The sequence below is a fragment of the Tupaia chinensis genome, unplaced genomic scaffold, assembly GCF_000334495.1.
Source record: "Tupaia chinensis unplaced genomic scaffold, TupChi_1.0 Scaffold144378_1, whole genome shotgun sequence".
Classification (NCBI taxonomy): Eukaryota; Metazoa; Chordata; class Mammalia; order Scandentia; family Tupaiidae; genus Tupaia; species Tupaia belangeri.
The window spans coordinates 3,599,482-3,621,043 of record NW_006204238.1 but is presented as its reverse complement, the minus strand read 5'-3'; the positions used below and the strand labels follow the sequence as shown (position 1 = coordinate 3,621,043).

Below are 21,562 nucleotides of genomic sequence, written 5' to 3'. Positions count from 1 at the left end.
TAGTGGTTTTGCTTTCCCCTTTTTCATCCCCCCCCCCCCCCCCCCCCCCCAAGCACACAGTCTGTGGCAGAGGGGCTTTCAAACCCCTCTAGAACACTTGTTCTTTGACCTAGTCTGAACCTTAATCTCCAGAAATGTTTCCAAAACCAAGCACAGTTTTCTACCATGGAAAAGATCTTATTATTTATTTTTTTGCTGGAGATGTTTTTGCTATACGGCACGTGTGCTCGCCAGAAAGACACAGAGAGACAGAGAGATAGAAAGCAAGAAATCACCCCCCCAGGGGGAATGGCCATGCGGCAATCCCTTCTCTTCCATTCTCCTCTCAGGATCTAGGCACACACACACTCATGCCCAGCGTGAGTTTTAACCACAGGGTCTGGAACTCGAACTGCAGTCGACTACATGGGAGTCCAGCAACATAGCTATTACACCAACTACTGGTCCCTGGAAAAGATCTTACATTTTCAGTGATCAATGATTGGGCAACCACAAGAGTAGATCACATTTGAAAAGAGAAAATAGGTGTGCTACTAATATTTGAGCACAGAATTATAATGTTTTAAAGAAAAGTAAAAGGCAGGAAATATCAGTGAACTATTGTCCTCATATTGAAGTCATTTTTGTCATTTTTTCCTCCTTTGAGTCCCCTTGTCATCCACAATCAAAATGTTAGTACTCACTTGCTATCCATGTCTGCACCATTCTTTAATTGCATTTCTTATATAAATCTCACAGTCTAAGGAGATTCTCCTGTAATTCAAGGATAAGTATCATGAGGCAAAATCATGCCTTTTTGACTTCAATCCATGACCATAGCAATTTTTAATGTCATTGATGGCCAACTGACTAGATAATTTAATATATAGATGGATTATTTTCTCTATCATTGGATAATCTGAAGAGTGCTGAGACTCTGGGAAAAACTATGTTAGTATACTGTGAAAAATAGAAATTATAATTAGCTGAAGTCATAGCATAAATACTATTGTCATCACCACAGGAGTTATATTCATATCTTCCTTTCTTTGCCCCACCTGCCAGAAGTTCTATTTCAATTTTTAAAGAGGCATGGAAGGACAAGAGCCCCAAAATATCACAGATATAAACCATACAGTGATAGAAAGAAAATAAAACATTCACAGTTTACACTACCAAAGGAATCCTTAAAAAAAAAAAAAAGTGAGATTAGAACATACATTTACATTCTTTTAGGGCAATCATGAACTTAGATGAGAGAAACTACAAAGTTGTATATCTGAGAACTTTCAGATCATTTTTTTCTCAATAGGGAGATAAGGATAATCCATGTATGAATCTTCTATTTCTCTTGAGCAGGAAGAAAGTAATGTGTACTTTCGATTATGAAAGAAGACTAGGTTAATCTTTATTTTTATTACCTCTTTCAACATATACACATGTGCACACAAATGCACAAACATACATTTTCAATGTAGAGCTGACTAGTTCATTCTCGCTGGAGCAGAAAATGGTGGATCATTGTAATAACAATTATATACACAGCCTATATCATGATATATCCAAATGTTGCTGTTGATGAGATTCTTTGCCTTTATCATATACAAGAGTCCTCAGTTACATCCTATGTGGGACTGCTTGGTCTGCAGATAGGAACATAGCGGCCACGAATTTTATGTCCCCTCAAGGGCGTGAATTTCTCATTCTTTCATGTAAGATCACATAGAAATGCCTATAGCAGCCTGCTCTGCCTTTAGATGGAAAGAGCCAAATTGTCGCATTTACAAACGACAAACCACGATCTTCTTCTAAGCGGTTTATTGTTCCCCAGGAGTGTTACAAATCTTCTTCCCCTTCCCGCCTGCTCGCTTCCCTTATAAAGGCCCCCCAGCCAATCAGCGCACTGTCCACGTGTAAGGAAGCCAGCCCTCGCAAGAGGATTGGTTGCATGCAATGTACCCCTGCTCTCCACGCCCCCTGCATGCCACTTCCTCAAAGTTGTTTACCACTTTGAGTACTTTGTGAGCTTCCGCCATGTGCCATCTTAAGGCGAGCATTGTAGGCGATGGGCGGGGGCGCTCCATACCAAATGTATTAAATAGTCCTTTGACAGGAATGACTCTGTAGCCTGGGTGCCTAAAGAAGCTGGATCCCACGTGGCCAAATGCCCAGGTTGAGTCCCTGAACTGGCAGTTTGAGAAACACTCCCAGTGTATGTGTGTGCATACCCAAAACCCCAAAAGGAGAGATAGGTGGAAGAGGAGGGATTGCAGTATGACCACTCTCCATGGGGGGTACTTTCTCCTCCCCTTCTCTTTTTGTCTCTTTCTGACAAGTGCATGTGCCCTCCGGCAAAGCAAAACAAAACGAAAAATGCTCTAACCACTAATCAGGAAATGTAAAAATGAAACAAGAATGAAACTACCTTCCCAGGTTTGTTAACAAGAGATATTTCATGTCTCTTCCGAATTTACATACGGTCTTAGTTAACACATCAGACTTAGACTGAACTATTCACTCAACCAAGTTTCCCTATGTTTGTGTATTATAAGCTACTCAGTACAAGTATTTTATTTTTTAAAAAAAGGCAACCTGAATTAAACCTTCCAAAAATAAATCATGAAAGTGAAAAGATGTATACTCATAAATAGTGGTTGATAGCATTGTTGTATTATTTTCTTGACTTTTCATTTTTGAACCTAAGTAAATAATACAAGCCACAGTATTTCTGCTTAGTATTCAGACAAGTAGCAGCCACACAGTGAATTTGCTTTGTTTTATATTGGCCAGATTTCACATACTTTTCCAAAGGGCAGCCTGTACTTTTAGCATTCACTAATGAAATCACACATTGCAGTCTCACTGCCACATACCTCTCCTTCCAGATAGGATGTCACAGCCCCAGAAACAACTTGTAAGCTTTTTTCTTTTAACAGCTGAGGCCACAGGGAAATAAGTGATGAGGGGGTGGAAGAAAGGAGTATTTTAGAGCAAAAATTCAAGCTATACTTGTGTTTTCTGAAAAAGAATCAATTATGACAAGCATGTCTCCAACTATTCTTGTCTAGTTATTTTTAGTACTTGATAATAAGTTAATTAGCAAAAGGTTACAATCCCAGACATACAAAGCAAGAGCCAGAAGATTTGTGCTCTAATCGACAAAGCCAAATACTAGTGTCTGCAGTTCATGCACGCAGTATTTTCTACTAAAACAATCTAAGGTCAAATAGTTGGAGAAAATTTCAAATTATAGCTTTTTATTGTGGTTGGTATACTGAAAATATTGTGGAAGAAAACATTTATCACCTAAATAGAAATCAAAAGCTGAAGTATCATGGCCTAGAGTGTTGTTAATAAGTTATTTATTAATGATTTGGTTAGGTGGGGCATATTTCAAGCAACTTGTGTCTTTTTATCTTTTAACAGAGAGGACTTGGCTCATATCATCTCACTCAACTAAGCATTTAACTTGTTAGAGTCACCTTTGATAATCAAAAGATCAGTTACCCAAAGCTGTGTCTACCAAGTACACTCTGGATCGACAAGCCTTCAAGGGCATTCATTCACACGTGCCTGAGAAAACTATGCCTCCCTCTACCAAAAAGGGAAACAAAACAATTCAGCAGAAACTATGACAGCTTGCAATTCCATCTTCTTCTTTGTGCCCCAAGTGAGCTTTGAAAATTTGCGAAGGAAATTGGAATGTTTGCAGATCTTAAAGAATTGGCAATTGCCTTCACAAAGAGCTATGTTCTCACATTTCTTTCCCATTGTCAGTCTCTTCAATCTCCAACCACTTGGGAGCTTTCAGCAATTTTCCAATGATATAAGGAGAAATTTAAGATCGCAAAGAAAGTAAGTCAAGTTGATTGTCAATATGGCTCAATTTGAAGAGTGCATTTTCAGTAGGCAACCTCCGGGCTACAACATTACCAACTCTTTGACTTGCCTTGTCAAAATGGTCTAGGCGTTTGCATAAACACAGCATCAGTTGTCTCAATGAGAAAAAGAACAACTAAGGGAAAGCACATGAAAAGCCTAATTCATGCTAGAACTTTCAAACCAAGTGTGAATAAGTGATACTTACTTCTTCACATTGCATCACAAAAGGGGAAAAGAAGATGAAGAAAAAAAAAAAAAAAGTAATCCCTGGTAACTGGAAACTGGCCTGACACTCACAGCTAGATCATGTTATTTTCCTATTGAACATAAATAATCTCCCAGAATACCAGCCTCAGAGTCACTCTGAGATTATAATAATGTGAGGTATAAAAGGCTATTTATGGGCGTGTGGTGGTTAAGGCATTGGACTTCCGCATGGCCAACCTTGGATTGAGGCCCAGACCTGTGGCTTGAAAATCATGCTGGGCACATGTGTGTGAGTGTCCAGAATCCCAAGAAAAATGGAGATTACAGTGTAGTCCTTCCTCCTGGAAGGGTGATTTTTCATATCTCTTTTCTCTTTCTCTCTTTTGCAAGTATACATGAGAAAAATCTGGAAAAAAAAGGCTATTTTATAATTTTGTTTAAGCACAAAACAAGATCACTGTGCCCCCACCCACAAATAACCAAACATCTACCTCTCTTGACTAAAATAAGTGACTGAGACTTTTTTTTATCATTTAGTTAAATCTCACTTGAGCCTTATCTTTAAAACTTCTTGAGATACCTAATTACTGTATTGTCATTGCTTTCTTTTTCTTTTTTTTTAAAGAATTCATTTTAATTTAATTTATTCATTCATTTATTTTAATTTGACCAGAGAGAGATATAGAGAGAAGGAAAGTGAGAAAACAAGCCTCCAGGTCCAGGACTTGAACCATGGTCAGCCATGTAGGAGTGTCCAGTGCCTTAACCACCACGCCACCTGCTGGTCCCAGTATTGTCATTGCTTTCTGACAGCATCTGATTGAAAGGGAACTCCTGCTTCCTTAGACATATCCAAAATCACCCAACTTAAATTCTGATTCTATAAATCCTTTCTAGCACATTCTTGCTAGAATGTCTATTGCTTCTCCATGGCATGTGTTCTCCCTCACGGCAACCAGTTCAGTCAGCCCTCCATATCCATAGGTTTTGCATTCATAGATCCAACCCACCAAAAATGGAAAATACTAGAAAAGACATAGAATCCTGAAGATGGCTGACTGAAGACACTCAGTGGTCTTGCTCTCTGTGGAGAGGGATCAAAGCAGCAGATAAATAGTTGCACTTGGAATAAAGGAATGAGAAGGGAACTCTTGAGTAAATCAAAGAAGCAATGAGAAACCATGGGGCACGGAGATTCAGAGTTGAGACATAGAGAGAAAGGTAAAGCACTAGGCCAGGACTGACCTGAAATCAAAGCGAGCTCCCCACTGTGGGACATAGGTAAATGAAAGATCCTCAATAGTTCCCATTGCTACTGCAGATAGAGGCAGTCCTGGCTACAGCAGACTCGCATAGTCATTACAGATCTCAAACCCAGTAAAGAAAGTTGCCTGGGGTGCATGCAGGCACACTATCCCAGTAAAGGAACACACACTGTGTTTTCTCCTTCTTATGACTCAGACTCCAACAGCTTAATGCCGTTCGGGGAGCAGAGTCAGAGCTAAAGTACATCCTGCCCTGAAGTCAGTAGACCCTGTACCTCCACATCCCTGATATCATACTGTCACCCCTTCATACCCATACCAAGAGTAACAAAACCAGCTCAGCGGCTGAGCCCAGTGATGCAGTGATGACCTGGTACCTGAGCCCATGCAGCACACTGCATCCTTGGAGAAAATGGTGCACCACAATGGGGAGAATGCTTCTGGGACCCAAGGAACTGGAGCAAGTGTATCTGGACACTGAGGACTTCAGGCAACCCTTCTAGAGACTGAGAACTCTATACATCCTGCCTCTACCTTGTCAAGAGACTGAGAATTTCATATACCCACAGAGAACTCCAGAGCCCTCCCCAAGAGTCAAAGAATGTTAGGCTTCTGTAGGACTCCCTCAGGCCTGCAGCCGCATCTGCAGCTCTGCAACTTTGCCCAGCATGGACTCCACATGCCATGTGCACAGAACAGCCAGGCTATGTGCTAGGGTTTGGGCCCCTGACAGTTTTGCCCCCCTGTCAGGTACACTGTCAATACCCCTGTACACCCTCTCTGGGGCCTAAGGACATTTGTTGGGGAGCACTCAGTTCTAGCTACTCCTGACATCTCTTTTGGCCTGGGAAGCCATCCCTATTTATTTCTGCCCATCACCATGTTATCTTTCCTTTAAAGACAACCAGAATCTTTCTCGATATATCTCTTCTCTAAATCACCATAGGACTTGCTATTTAATTTTCCTGTTTTTCTCTGATTTGTATTTACATCATGCATGTTCTTGTCTTTTCAAATCTCCTTGATGTTTGGTGGGAGCAAAAACATCTTACAGATTTGAATTCACCTCATGGCACTTAATACAGAACTCTATTCATAGAGTTGTTAAACAGATAAGTATTAAATTAAACCTAGTCTACCTGAGTGTACTGCCAGCTTTGGCTTAGGTATTGCCATTTCATGAGACAAAAACAAAGTTGTGTCAACTTTCTGAATTATCACAGATAACAGGAAGATAGCACCGTATAATGTCTTTAAGACTGTATATTTGAAGCTCCACACTCCAAGTGCAGTGTCTAGAACAGAATGGGCATCTAAACATTTGTTTTATAAATGAATGAACAAACAGAAGAATTTATATTTCTATCTTGAATCCACCTTTTCTAAATGGCATTACCCAAGTAAGGTGCTTAACACTTCTAAGGCTCTTCTTCTTCTTCTTTTTTTTTTTTTTTTTCATGAGAGAGTGACTTATGCTACCGGGCACATGCATTCATTGGTGAGACAGAGAGACAGAAAGTAAGAAATCACCGTCTGGGGAATGGCCACACCATAATACTTTCACTTCCATTCTCCTCTTGGGATCTTGGGCACACACGCATATATGCCGGGCATGAGATTTAAGCTGCCCAAGATCCCCAGAGGAGAACGGAGGAGAAGGGATTGTGGCACGGCCATCCCCCGTGGGGGGTGATTTCTCGCTTTCTGTCTCTCTGTCTCTCTCTTTCTGTCTGGCAAGCGCATGCGCCCTATAGCAAAAATCTCTAAAAAAAATAAAAAATAAGCTGCCATGTCCGGGACTTGAACTGTGGTCAACTACGTGGGAGTCTAGTGACATAACCATTACATCATCTGCTGGTCCTCAATTCCTTCATCTTTAAGATAAGATAGAAATAGTAACTACATGTGGGAGGTTTTGTAAATATTAAATTAGGTAATACATATAAAGTAGTTAGTTAGTGTTATTAAACTAAACTATTCTGTCCTAAAATGATCACAGTGGGAACATTTGGATTCCTATGAATAAACCAAAATTGTCCATGCTAAGCTGTCTTCCTGAGCAGTTACTACATTACAGTCACCCAGTCAGTCACAGAAATCACACTTTTAAGCTGTTCGTGCAGCCTACCAACCAGCCATAACCAATCCAGTGATTTCTCTACCTCCTTCACTTTCATTTTTGAACTTTCCCTTTCCTGCACACTTCACTTTCCCTTTTGCAAACTTACATACCCCATGACCATGCGGCTAGACAGAGTCCCTCAGAAGCCATTTTAACTCCCCAATTCAAATAGCCCACCCTTTGTTTAAATAAACTGTTAAATTTTGTTTTGTCTAAAAAAAATTTTAACAGTATCTACTAGAGAGCACTCAAACTAGCTCATAATAATAATAGTAATAGTGGACCAGCAGTTAGTGTAATGGCTATGTTGCTGGACTCTCACGTAGTCGACCGTGGTTCGAGTCTCGGACCCTGTGGCTTAAACTCACGCCGGGCGCATGTGCGTGCGTGCCCAAGATCCTGAGAGGAGAATGGAGGAGAAGGGATTGCGGCGTGGCCATCCCCCCTGGGGGGGGATTTCCTGTTTTCTGTTTCTCTGTCTCTCTCTCTGTCTGTCTGGTGAGCGCACACGCCCTATAGCAAAAACCTCTCTTAAAACAATAATAATAATAATAATAGTAGTAATTGTATTATTATTAATGTTATCATAATTATCAACTAAATTGTTGGCCCATATAAATATTTACCTAATTCAACATCAACTTACTTACAAAGACACATTCTTCTCTATAAATTCTGACAGGTGGTATAACTGCATTTTTTAACTTAAAAAAATCCTATAATTTAATAAACTTCCACAAATTAGGAAAGGACTTGACTCAAGTTGCATACCTTCTTTTTAAGAATGTGTGAATTCCGTGGGGGTGAGGTGCAAAAACTGGTGTTTGAAAAATAAATTAAAAATAGGTCTTTAAGAAATAAAAATCTGTGTCTTTTGGCATTGCCAAAGTGTAGAAAACGCATCTGCAGTATTTGGAACCAGTGACCAAATTGAAAGCTATGGTACTTAGATCCAGGCGGGATTTAGTTTCCATGAAAGCTATGTACAATTTCAAACACTGTTTCATAAATGCATGTGCTTAGAGCTTTGTTAACCCAAATATTAGATGTGATTTTAAAAATAGTGGTGGAACTAGCTAGTCAAATGCAGGATCTTCGAATTGTAGGATTTTAGAACTGGAGTGTAACTGGGAAATAATCTAGTTGGAATTGTGCAGATGAAAATACTTAGAGAGGTCTCACAACTGCCTGGAGAGTTTGCTTTAGGTGGCAAAGGAAAAGTCTTTACATCTTTTGCTGCTAGTATCGAAGTTTAAAATGAATGGCTTTGGCACAAAACCAAGAGGACAATGGCAGAATCAGTGTACTTCATAGGTTTTGTCACTTCATAAGAAGAGGAAAGCCCTAAATTCTAGGGGAGTCAGGTGTTCCACCACTGCTTCTTTTGGAAGAAAACAAATTGCTTTCACAAGGCATACCCCAAGGGCTGCCAATGACCTTTTTCTCTATGCTCCATTCAGAAGGCTGGAATATGTCAAAAACAAAACATCCTGGGCTTCATATTAACACCACACTTGGAAAACAACTTGCTATGCTCTGTAGTTCTGAGACTAAACTCCACTGGAGAATGCCTATAGAACAAGTGTCATGGGGAGGTTCAGAAATATTTGCAATTCATTTACAAGTAATTTGCATAACCCTGGAGAGAAAAAAATGGACTCTACCTAGGAGAAATTTTCACTTCTACTTTAAAAATTCTTTTTTCCCTAATTCTTTCTCTTTGCAATGATACAACTCTACTAGTCCAGATATGTAAGCCAGAGGCAAATGAGAAGTTTTGAATTAGAGCAGATGGCTGAGGACAGTTTTTCAAAACTAATTCCATTTGCTGTTAATAAGTGTTATCTGGGGAAGAAATTGAAAAACACTGTATTAGTTCAATATAAATAGGATTCTTTACTAAAATACTTGTCAGTACATCTTTTTTTTTTCTTTTAAAGAGAGATTTTTGCTATAGATCGTATACTCTCACCAGAGAGACAAAGGGAGACAGAGAGAAATAAGGCAAGAAATCACCCCTACCCCCTTCCTCCCACAAGAAGGATGCCCACACCACAATCCCTGTCCTCCACTCTCCTTTTGAGTTTGGGCATACAAACACGCGCACGATGTCTGTTTTAAGCTGCCGGGTCTGGGACTCGAACCATGGTAGACTACATGGGAGTCCCAACAACAAAACCATTAACATAACCATAACCATCTGCTGATTTCACTTGTCAGTATACTTTATATGTTAATGTGCCATGTGAATCTATTGTTTAAAATATAATTTTCAGCACTATTGTAATTTGCTTAATTTCCTCCCCCACAAATCCTACTGTAGTAGTGTACTAGGTCATGAGTAACCAAAATGCAGTTTAACTATGACTTGTAAACTCCTAAACGACATCAAATGCCATAGAGAGAAAAATGAAAGCCATGTATTCCTTAAGTGAATACTTCTTGGCTTCTTAAGAAGCTGGTCCTGGGACCAGCAGTTAGTGTAATGGCTATGTCACTGGACTCAAATGTAGTTGACCATGGTTTGAATCCTGGACCCTGTGGCTTAAACTCACACCAGGCATGAGTGCCAAAGATCCTTAGAGAAGAATGGAGGAGAAGGGATTGAGGCATGACCATCTCCCCTGGGAGGTGAGTTCTTGCTTTCTGTCTCTCTGTCTCTTTCTGTCTTTCTGGGGAGTGCATGTGCCCTATAGCAAAAAACCTCTCAAAAAAAAAAAAAAAAAAGAAGCTGATCCCTACACAGATAAGATCTGGGTGTGGTTCTTGGTCAAAATGCAAAGCAGTCACGTAATATGGATAGGTGTTTTCCCAAACATACAACTATACAACAGAAGATGAAGCTGAAAGTGGCCATAGGAAGACTGGTATCATGCCCAATATGTAAAAGTTGAAAATGAAGCTTCTTTCATTCTAGGTGTACAAAGAAAGGAAAGTTGGAATCAGTTCATCCCCAAGCTCCTCCTGCCCCCACTTCTAGCAGGCCTTCAGGGGTTCATAAAAATTTGGGAGTTAAATGATAAAGTTAATTATGACACGTTCTTTGGTGTACATAACTCCCTCACATTCTAAGTTTGTGTGAGAAAGGGTAATTTGTTATTTACAAAAATGATTAATATTTGTAGAAAGAGGTGCTATTAAATAAAAAAAAAAAACCTTCTTGTTTTGATCAATACTCAGATGGGACTAGATGAATTAAAGCTTACGAAGGCTGAAGAGAGGTGAATCATTAGACATAATAATTCAGATAAGAATGTAGGGTCCCCAGAGTAATCTGAGGGTAGAGGAAACAAAGAGATAAGAAAAGGAAAAGGAGGAAGAGAGGACATCATCAAAGGATATAAAAGGTGATGAGGTGACATGCAAAGTGGTGTTGTCAAGGGAAGATATCTCAAAGATGTTTGTAATTATACGTCTAAAATTCAGTTTTACATTGTGTGCAATATTGTGATTATAAAATCTTTTGTCTCTTTCTTATCTTCAGTAAAGTCTAAAAACCACTGTAGAAACTGAGCATGAAGCAAGTTTCACGACACAGAATGAGGCATGGACAGACAGAAATTTGACACACAAAATGATGTAATCCAGCAGAATCAAGGGCTTATACCATAAGAATGTAAGATGTCTAAAAAAATAAAATAAAATAAGGACCAGCAGTTGGCGTAATGGCTATGTTGCTGGACTCCCATGTAGTCGCCCGTGGTTCGAGTCCTGGACCCTGTGGCTAGAACTCACGCCTGGCGCGTGTGCGCGCGTGACCAAGATCTTGAGAGGAGAATGGAGGAGAAGGGATTGCGATATGGCCATCCCTCCTGGGGTGTGATTTCTCGCTTTCTGTCTCTGTCTTTCTCTTTCTGGCGAGCGCACACGCCGTATAGCAAAAACCTCTCCAAAAAAAAAAAAAAATGTCTAGACATCAGCAGAAAAGATAGAGAGAGCCTATGCTTGCATAAGGTATATAGTAGATAGTTCATAATCTTACTTAGCTCTTAAGGAATAGGGAGATCTCTGCAAGTATCTAAGAAACAGAGAAAGTTATGATTTTTTTGCAAAAGAATCCATTCTCTCCAATGACATGTGGCTTTCACTTTCAAAAAAATGCCAGTGATTCCCAAATGAGCTGGCCTATATTCCTAATGATTCATTGACCACATCATCTTGGTTTATTGGCCCTTTAAATTAAGCATGATACTGACTATACCTTTCCTACTTTCTCCTCAGACCATTTTCCAAATTCGTGAATGCCTCCATCACCCATGTACGTCTCAGACAGAAACCTTATCCTTAACTCTTTTTCCCCATTCACACCACATAGCTAACTTGTCACTAAATGGTCCTAATTTCTACTACTTACATGTCATCCTCTCATATTGTTTCTCACTTTCTCAGGTTAGCTTGTTAGAGAAGTGCTAAGCACTAGAACTTAATTACCCATTCTCTCCACTCCATTTATCATCCAGGCTGGGCCAATTATTACCTAAAATACAGGTCTGGTCAAGTCATCATTCTATTAAACATCATTATCTAGCTCCCCATTGCTCATAGGATAATATTTTCTGTAGCTTGACTAAAAGATTTCCTGCAAGTGTATTCTTGCCCCAATTCCAAGTTCCATCTCCTGTCATTCTACTCTGTATTCTCTCTTTTTTTTTTTTTTTTTGAGAGGTTTTGGCTATAGGGTGCGTGTGCTCGCCAGACAGACAAAGAGAGACATAGAGACAGAAAGCGAGAAATCACCCCCAGGGGGGATAGTCACACCGCAATCCCTTCTCCTCCATTCTCCTCTCAGGATCTTGGGCTACTTTGTATTCTATACTATTAGACCATCCATGCTCTTTTCACCTCCAGATCTTTTCTTCTCATTTTCTTGCCTTTCTCTATAAAGACCTTCAATCCAAACAAGTATTCATGCTGTCTACCACACTTCAAAATATTAATTAAAAATACAAAGTCTGGAAAAGATTTATGCTCTTTTGTCAGATTATATTTGCATTATTTAATATTTTAATTCAAGAGAATATGTACAATTCTGCATGTATTGTTACATGCATGAGAAAGAGCTACAGAGATACTTGGTGATTGCTCAAATTATAACTCACATGTAACCACTACTCTTCATGTTTTTCTGGGCTTGACAAATGGAACACCCACTGCTAGAGAGTAACCATTCAGAGAGTGCATGTAGTGTAAAGGTTACAGGAAATGGCTTGAGAATGGAGTTTGAGTGTCTGCTTCATCATTCAGGGTCTTGTGCAAAGCATTTTACTTATATGAACCTCTTGGGACTTTTTTTTTTTTTTTAGAGATGTTTGCCATTGGGTGTGTGCGCTTACCAGAGAGACAGAAATAGATAGCAAGAAATCACCCGCTAGGGAAAATAGCCATGCCACAATGCCACAATCTCTTCTTGTCCATTCTCATCTTAAAATTTGGGGCATGCCTGCACACATGCCTGACTTGAGTTTTAAGTCACTAGGTCCAGGACTCAAACCACTGTCAACTATGTGGGAGTCCAGTGTTGTAAATATTATGCCACCTGCTGGTCCCATGTTTTGTTTTAATCTATAAGTCAGTACCTACCTTTTAGGGATGTTATGCAGAGCAAATGGAATTAGGTACATAAAACGTCTTGGGACCAGCAGTTGGCATAATGGCTATGTCACTGGACTCCTATGTAGTTGACTGTGGTTTGAGTCCCAGACCCGGTGGCTTGAACTCACACCAGGCACATGTGCATGTGTGCCCAAGATCCTGAGGGGAGAATGGAGAAGGGATTGCAGCATGACCATTTCTCCTTTTCTGTCTCTCCGTCTCTGTCTTTCTGACAAGCGCACACACCTTATAGCAAAAACCTCTCATAACAAGGAAAAGTTAAAAAAAAAAAAGTCTCTAAGGAGAAAGGACTTTGTAATTTGTAAAACACTGCACAGAGGTGAAAAGGAGTCCCTTGAAAAGAGGATTAGATATGGATCCCAAATACATGATGTTAGGAGTTGACCTATGTCAATGTGTTAAGTTCCTAACCCCTGGTACCTGTGAGTGTGACCTTATTTTAAAATAAGGTCTTTGTAGAAGTAATCAATATGAGATGAGCTCATTAGGGCAAACTAGTCCTTATTCAACAGAACTGGCATCCTTGAAGGAAAATAAGAAGACATAAATACACAGAGAGAAGGCCATGTGAAAAAGGAGGCAGATTTTGGAGTGATGTGTCTACAATCAAGGAACACCAAGGCGTATCAGTTATCACCAGAATGTAGGAGAGGGGCATGGAACAGGTTCTCCCTTGGAGTCCTCAGAAGTTACCAACTCTGCCAACACCTTCATTTCAGACTTCTAGCCTCTAGAACTGTGAGATGATATATTTCTATTGTTTTAAGATATCCAGTTTGTGAAATGCTGTAATGGGAGCCCTAGGAAACTAATACATGGACATATGAATTTTAGCCCCATCATTTACTAGCTCCATGAAGTCTAGTAAAATTATAACTTTTTCCTAACACTTTAAGGACACTTACCTTTCTGTGATAGTTTCTCTGAGGCCACTTGCCACCCCTTTGACCACCGTGCTAGCTTTGGGAGTCAGCACCACCTGAGATATAAAAAACGAGCCCTTCTTTCTTCTCTCAGTGATGGATGCCTGAAGAAACTGGATCAGTTTTTCAGGGTCTGTGGTGTTGGCCCAGGGGGCTGGCATCATCTGCCCAGGCCAGAGAAAGGGCACTTCCAGAGCCACTGGACTATGGTAGAAGACCAGCACTTGATAGTCCTTCTCCCACAGGTACTTTAAACTAACTTCCTGGGCAAAAATCGCTGGGCACATTTTGTTTCCATAGATGTCTTTCAGCATTTGGACAAGTTTTTCATGGTGATATTTTTGCATCCCATAAAAATGGTTGAAGTCCAAGAATACTACCTCCTTATGGTGATCCGTGAGGAATGCATTGATCTCCTCAAGGCCTTCATTGACTTTGGCACTGAACAAACCATGAGCAAAGTAGAGTTCATTGTCGGGGTCTCTGGGCTTGGTGGAAATTCGAAGATCAAAGTAACGGATGCCCGCCCCTAGCTGACCAGTAAAGTTCATTGTTTGAGTGGCTAACCATTTCCTCATCAGTTTTTTGGCCACGGTTCCAAACACAGACACGAAATTCTGGACTGTTTCTGGTTGTTCAGGACCTACTGGAGAGGCTTCATCAATGTAGAAACTGAAGGAATCATGAGACCCTAGGAGAATAACAAGGCACAGTGTGGTTAATTTCTAGTCCTTTATCTTTCCCAACTTCTCTCCCTCTTTCTTTGTCCTCTCCCTTAAACAAGCCAGAGGAAATACTAAGCAATATTTATATACTTAATTCTCATGTCTTGAGAGGGTCCTTTTTATAACCTTGTAGTATATAGAACACTTCAACAGATCAATTGATTGTAAAATAATAAGTTTTTTTCTGATCAATATTTCAAGATTCAAGTGATTATCTACGTCTTTGAACCAAGAGTTAAATTCACTCACTGGGATTGACTTTCCATATAGAAGGCATAAGTGATTATTCATAAATAATGAATGGCGTTTAAGGAAGTTACTCATTCCCAAATACTTACAGTCCTACTCTTTCTATCATTATGAGTTGATTTTAAGTCTAGAGAGCTTTATCAATGTATAAAGAAGCTCTTTTTACAGAGGCACAATTTGTGTATGAATTGTCATAAGAAGAAACTCCAAGAGGTCAAAGGGATAGAGAAAAGAAGGAACAAGAAAAGATCAAAGTACAAAGATGATATATTTAATTTCATTTAGACCTAGTGTTTGGGCAGTTATATACTTTGAAGAAACAAAGCACTTTTTATGTATTGAATAAACAATTTTCCTTGCAAGTTAGCAAAACTGACAGTACTTAAAAATTTAACTAAGAGGGGCCAGCAGGTAGCATGGTGGTTAAGGTACTGGACTCCCACGTGGGTGACTGTGATTTGAGTCCTAGACCCAACAGATTAAAACATGCTAGAAATGTGTACGTATGTGTGTGTGCCTAAAATCCTGAGAGGAGAAGGGACTGTAGTGTGGTAGCCCTTCAGAGATGTCTCTCTGTCTCTTTGGCAAGCATTCATGCCCAATAGCCAAAATCTCCCTCATGAAAAAAAAAAGAGGGAAACAGCAGTTAGCATAATGGCTATGTCGCTGGACTCCCATGTAGTCAACTGCGGTTCGCGTCCCGGACCCGGTGGGTTAAAACTCACGCCGAGCACATGTGCGTGCGTGCCCAAGATCCCGAGAGGGGAATGGAGGAGAAGGGATTGCGGCGTGACCATCCCCCCTGGGGGGTGATTTCTCGCTTTCTGTCTCTATGTCTCTCTCTGTCTGTCTGGCAAGCGCAAGCGCCCTATAGCGAAAACCTCTCCAAAAAAAATAAATAAAGTTAACTAATAGACTATTTCCTCTCTTCTCAACAGTGAAAACTATCTTTGGAGTTGGCTTTGAAATTTAGAAGAATTTCTTCCTAGGATGAATCAAGATTATTTATTCAGTTATTGGTTTTTGGCAGTTACAAATACCCAAACCAGAAATACAGTGACAAACGTGTGTACGATTTGCCTATAAGTACACAGTGCCATCTAAACTATAATTCAGAACAGCAAAAAAAAAAACTTGTTTTAAGGTCGAATTTTATTTTTAAAATCTCCTTTAATTCTTGGGCAGGACCTACAATTAGAAGAGTGTATCCTGAATGCTTCACCCATTAGAAAGGCACATAGCACTTAAATGCTAGCACCCTTTCCTCTTTTAGGACCTTGCCCCTGTACCTTCCTTCTCCAGCTGTTAATCAGGCTTCTCCTGAGTACTTCTGTTTACCCCTTCTAAGTCTCTTGAGGAACAGCTGGGGAATTCTTGATCGAGAAAAGACTTACTCTTAGCACCAAGAAGTGAAGATTCAGCTTCCTTTTAAAATCAAAATGTTTGAAAGAACTTTCTATACTTTCTCATTAAAACTTTAACCCTCACCGCACCTCATAACCCCCATCATTAAGTTTCCTATATTAGTCTTTTATTTCCAGTTATTCAGTGAGTTATTCATCACTAAGCACTCACCCACATACATTGTATATGCACAAATCAACCTTTTCTTTTCTCCTGTTAATTTGTCTGCTATTAGTTAATTTGTAGGCCTCAAACACTGGAATCAAGATGGAAAAGTTGTCCTCTCAGCATAGTGAACAGCGAGCAGCTTCTTAAGTGCTGAGGTCCTCCTGCAACTGAAGAAAACAACTTTCTGCCAACAATCAGCAAGCTTGTAAAAGAAACCTTAGCTACAAAAGAGATTTCAGTCTTGGTCAATACTTCAACTTTAGCCTGGTGAGATACAGAGCTGAAGACTCAGCTTAACCTGGACTCATACTCCTGACTCACTGTGAGGTAATAGATTTTTTTTTTTTTAAGAGAGAGTTTTGCTACAGGGCATTTGCACACACCAGAGAGACAGAGAGAGACAGAAAGTGAGAAATCACCCCTCAGAGGGAATGGCCATGCCACAATCTCTTCTCCATTCTCCTCTTGGGATCTTGGGCACACATGCACATGCAACCAGCATGAATAAGCAATAGGACACAGGACTCGAATCGTGATTGAATATGTGGGAGTCTGGAGATGTAACCATTATGCCATCTGCTGGTCCCAAGATAATAGATTTTTAATATTTTAAAATTCTTCATTCATTTGTCTGCTAGAAGATGTATCCACTCACTGGATGGATAGAGAGAGAGGGAGAGGAGAAAGCACCCCTCATGGAGCAAGGTCACATTGCAGTCCCTTCTCCTCCCTCTGTCCGTCCTGCTAGGATTTGGGGCTCACATGCTCACGGCCTTGCATGTTTCTCAAGCTACTGGGTTTGGAACTTGGACTACATCTGTCAGCCATAGGAGATCTGGCCCTTTAATTTTTTAAGTTTATTTACTTATTGAGACATAGAGACAGAGGTCCCTGACAGGATCTTTGCATGCTGCAATCCTTCCCACTGCCTCCCAGCCAGCCAGGACTACAGGTGTTCCACGAGCTCAGGCCTTGTATGTTCAAACCATCCCAGGATCCAGACCTTGGGCTTTTCCATCCGGCTGCGAGTATTGCATGACAGAACAGGACTTTACTGCTTGTGCCACCACAGCTGGGATTTTAAGTCACAATATTTGTGGTAATTTTCAATATGGCAATAGAAAACAAATACATTTAGTAAACCGCATTTATCTACTTACTAAACACTTTAATATCATCTGTATAGGTAGCATTATACAAGTATTACAGTATGGGTGAGGTAAGTGCAAATGTTATGTTAAATTTAGACTTTATGTTTAAAGAGATACAGTGACTTGAGGTAACTACATTATTCTGACTAATCCCCCCTCCCCCAAAATTGGAAGTGAATTAACTTTTCTGATTTTCTTTGCTTCAAGTAAAGTGATATCCATCCATGGAAAGATATCTTTTCTGATTTTTGTTATTCATTTATCATTCATTAAAACATTTATCAAGAATCTGGTATAAATGTTATTATTATACTAAACACAAAATAAGCATTAGTACCACTCACCAGAATTTACAGCCTAATATGTGATGCAAATAGGTCCATAATTAGAGTGCATCTTGGCAACTATTTTTCAGGAAGTATTAGGTAGTGTGGTGTAAGAAGAAGAAAATGTGTGATAACTGATTATCCATTGGGCTTACATAAATAGTTGCAAAAAAACTAGTTTACTGTAAAAGTAGCCTTGCTTTTTGAATTCAATGCAAAAAGACTCTTGGGAGCCATGTAAATTGAATACAGATGGGAAACTCCATGTCTGCTTGATTTTGTCTTGACTTCTCATTGTGAACTAGTAAGAAAAAAAAAATACAACCCTCAGGAAAATCATAATTTAATTAGAGAGGTAAATGGAAGTGCTAATATTTCATTCATAATATGATAATTTATCTTAAAATAATAAAACTAATAGTAAAACTAATTTATCTTAAAATAATAAAAACTAAGCTTCAATCACATTGTATGTATGTGCTGCCTCTATCACCCCTAGGGTAGCAACATGCCATATTCACTAACCTGGACCTCTTAAAGAAATGGCGGGAATTCTGCTGGCCTGAATGGCGACCTCATTCATTTGATCCTATTATACCGTATGATAAAATAGTCTGCTGTAATATCATGATTGGTTAAGTGGATTTTAAGCTCACTCGCAAAATAGACATGTTGATTTAGAAGATTTTTTTCTTAAATAAAAAGTTTCAGACTAAAGATAATTCAGACAAGAGAACTAAAACTAGCACCTCTGCCTCTACAAGGAGCATTTCATTAAGTCACGTTACTGTGTTATAATTTTAGCTAGTGGAAAAGTAACCAAAATAATGTGAAATTATCTAGAGGACTACCTGACATGCAGATTCATTTTTACTATTGCTAACGATCAACTTCATCCTAAGTATTCAAACTAGTTTGTGTAGACTATAACACTACAGTAAAAAAATATATTTTAAAATAACACACATTTTATCTTTATTAGTACTTATATCATTTGTATGTAAATATATTTATATTACTTGATAAGCATACTCACATGATTTAGAATAAATATAGATATATCAGGTTATTATGTTGGATATTTTTAACTAATAGAGTGACTTTTTATTTGGTACACTAGGAATATTAAATGGAGGACACAAGTAGAAAGAACTGAAATGAAAACATACTGCAGACACAAAAATACTGAAAGCCTAATGAAATGCTACTGAGTCTACCTATAAAGCATCTGTGTGAAACATAGCACAATTGCAACTCGGGCTCTCAGCGCCTGGTCTTAGTGCCTCTTGTTGCAGGACATTGACATCAGAAAAGATCACGTGACAAATACCACTATTTAATACTTTCTTACTTCCCATCCCCCTACTAGAGGTAAGAATTATCAGTGAGGGAGTATTTCATCAGGATTTCTCCTTCCAGACATAAAAAAGGTGCGTAAGAACACAGATCATATCTGAGTTTCTGAGCAAGAAATGTTAATTTATAAAGCACAAGGTAAATTACACTGTGTCCTTTGCAACTGAAGCCGAATGTTCCAGTTTAACGGCCTCTGTGAATAGACACAGGTACCAAGCTGCTGCTTAAGGCTCTCTGTATATCTAGTGCCCACTCTCCATCAACACCATGTCTGCTGTTGATGTTGATAATAACCGTGAGACATTTCAAGAGGTTAAAGATCTCCCATAGAAAAGGAAGTTATGATGAATGTAATTGTTGTAATGAATTTGTGCTTTTAGAATGTTCTAAGTATTTAAACATATATGCATCATATATATTATTTATAATGACTTTCACTTAACTGCAAATTTTGTTACTGATTCTTTTCCTTTTTAAAAGTTTATTTACTTCTTCCAAGTGAGAAAGAGAGAGACAAGAGAGACAGCACGTTTAACAGGGTGAGGTGTTAGATGATCTACCCCAGCCTTCACCCAACTCTGGATCACCAGCACACGATGACTGGCACACTCAGGTCACCAGACATGAACCAAGGACCATCCCATGTGTGACTGCCTCACAGTATTGTGTTTACCACTGTCCCCCATGGGGCCCTATGATTCTTTCCTTTCTAAAATTAACTTTATTTAGCTATAATATATATACAAAATACACTCACTGTAAGCATGCAACTCAATGAGTTTTGATAAATGCATTTATCCATGTTAAGTACCACCATGAACAAGACATAGCATGTTTCCACCACAAGGCTCATCCTTTCTAACTCTTTATACCAAATTTCTCCTCATCCAGCCTCACATCCTGGCAATCACTAATCCACCTTGAGTCACTCCAGATTAGCTTTGACTTCTCGAAAATCTTACACAAATGGAATATACAGTATATACACTTTTGTCTGGCTTCTTTTCTTAGAGTATTGATTTTTAAATTCTTATCTTATGGCATATATCAGAACTTTTTTGCTTTTTATTGCTAAATGGCATTTCATCATTTGTATATATCACAGTTAGTTTAGCCAACCCATTTGCTTTTGAGCATTTCAGTTGTTTCCACAGTTAGCTATTATGAACAAAATTATTCATCTCTATACACTCGTTTTCCGAAGATATAAGCCTTCATTTATCTTGGATGAGGCCTAGGAGTAGAATTGTTGGGATGAATGACAGTTTTACATTGTAAGAAACTCACAAATTTTCCAGTGAGATGGTCTTATTTTATATCTTCTCTAGCAATTTTTAAGAGTTCCAGTTACTCTACATCATACCAATACATGTTAATGGCAGTCTTTTTAGTATTAGTCATTTGAGCAAGTGTATATTTGTATCTCATGGTGGTTTTAGTTTTGAAACCCCTGACAAATAAAGATGTAAAGAATTTTTCTGTATGCTTACCTGACAATTATCTCTTTTAAACTAATATTTTACTCATTTTAAAAATTGATTGTTGGGTTCTCAGAGCTTTTCTGGAAACATGTATTTTATTTCTTCTAGTGTATGACTTGCTTTCATTTTCGTAATGATTTCTTTTAAAGAGTAAAAGTTTATAAATTTTATGAATTCTAATATATCCATTTTTTTCTTTCATGGGTTTTCATTTCTTTAAATGAAAACTTTTTGTGTTCTAAGAAATATTTACTTATTTTAAATATGCAAAAGTGTGAAGATCTTTAGTATTTGATTTAGAAATGAAAAGGTGTGGGGGACCAGCAGTTAGCATAATGGCTATGTCGCTGGACTCCCACGTAGTCGACCGTGGTTCGTGTCCTGGACCCGGTGGCTTAAAACTCACGCCAGGCGCGTGTGCGTGCGTGCCCAAAATCCCAAGAGGAGAATGGAGGAGAAGGGATTGTGGTGTGACCATCCCCCCGGGGGGTGATCTCTCACTTTCTGTCTCTATGTCTCTCTCTGTCTGGCGAGCGCACATGCCCTATAGCGAGGAAAAAAAAAAAAAAACTCTCCAAAAGGTGTGAAGGTTTTTAGTATTTTATTTAAAAGTTTGATAGTTTTAGTTTCTATGTCTGAATCCAAAATCCATTTTAAATTAATTTTTGTATATGGCATGCAATAAGAGTCAAAAAGTCAAAGAAATATCTG

At 39.0% G+C, this 21,562-nt stretch overlaps 1 protein-coding gene across 1 annotated transcript in view; it reads right to left on the bottom strand.

Annotated features, from left to right (window-relative positions):
- The window catches only part of PLCXD3 (phosphatidylinositol specific phospholipase C X domain containing 3), a 170,879-nt gene that overhangs the window by 45,496 nt on the left and 103,821 nt on the right, over nt 1-21,562 (bottom strand). Inside the window, exon 2 of the mRNA XM_006166968.2 lies at nt 13,974-14,682. Within this exon, the coding sequence (XP_006167030.1) occupies nt 13,974-14,682 (709 nt within the window). The remainder of the gene's footprint in view (nt 1-13,973; nt 14,683-21,562) is intronic.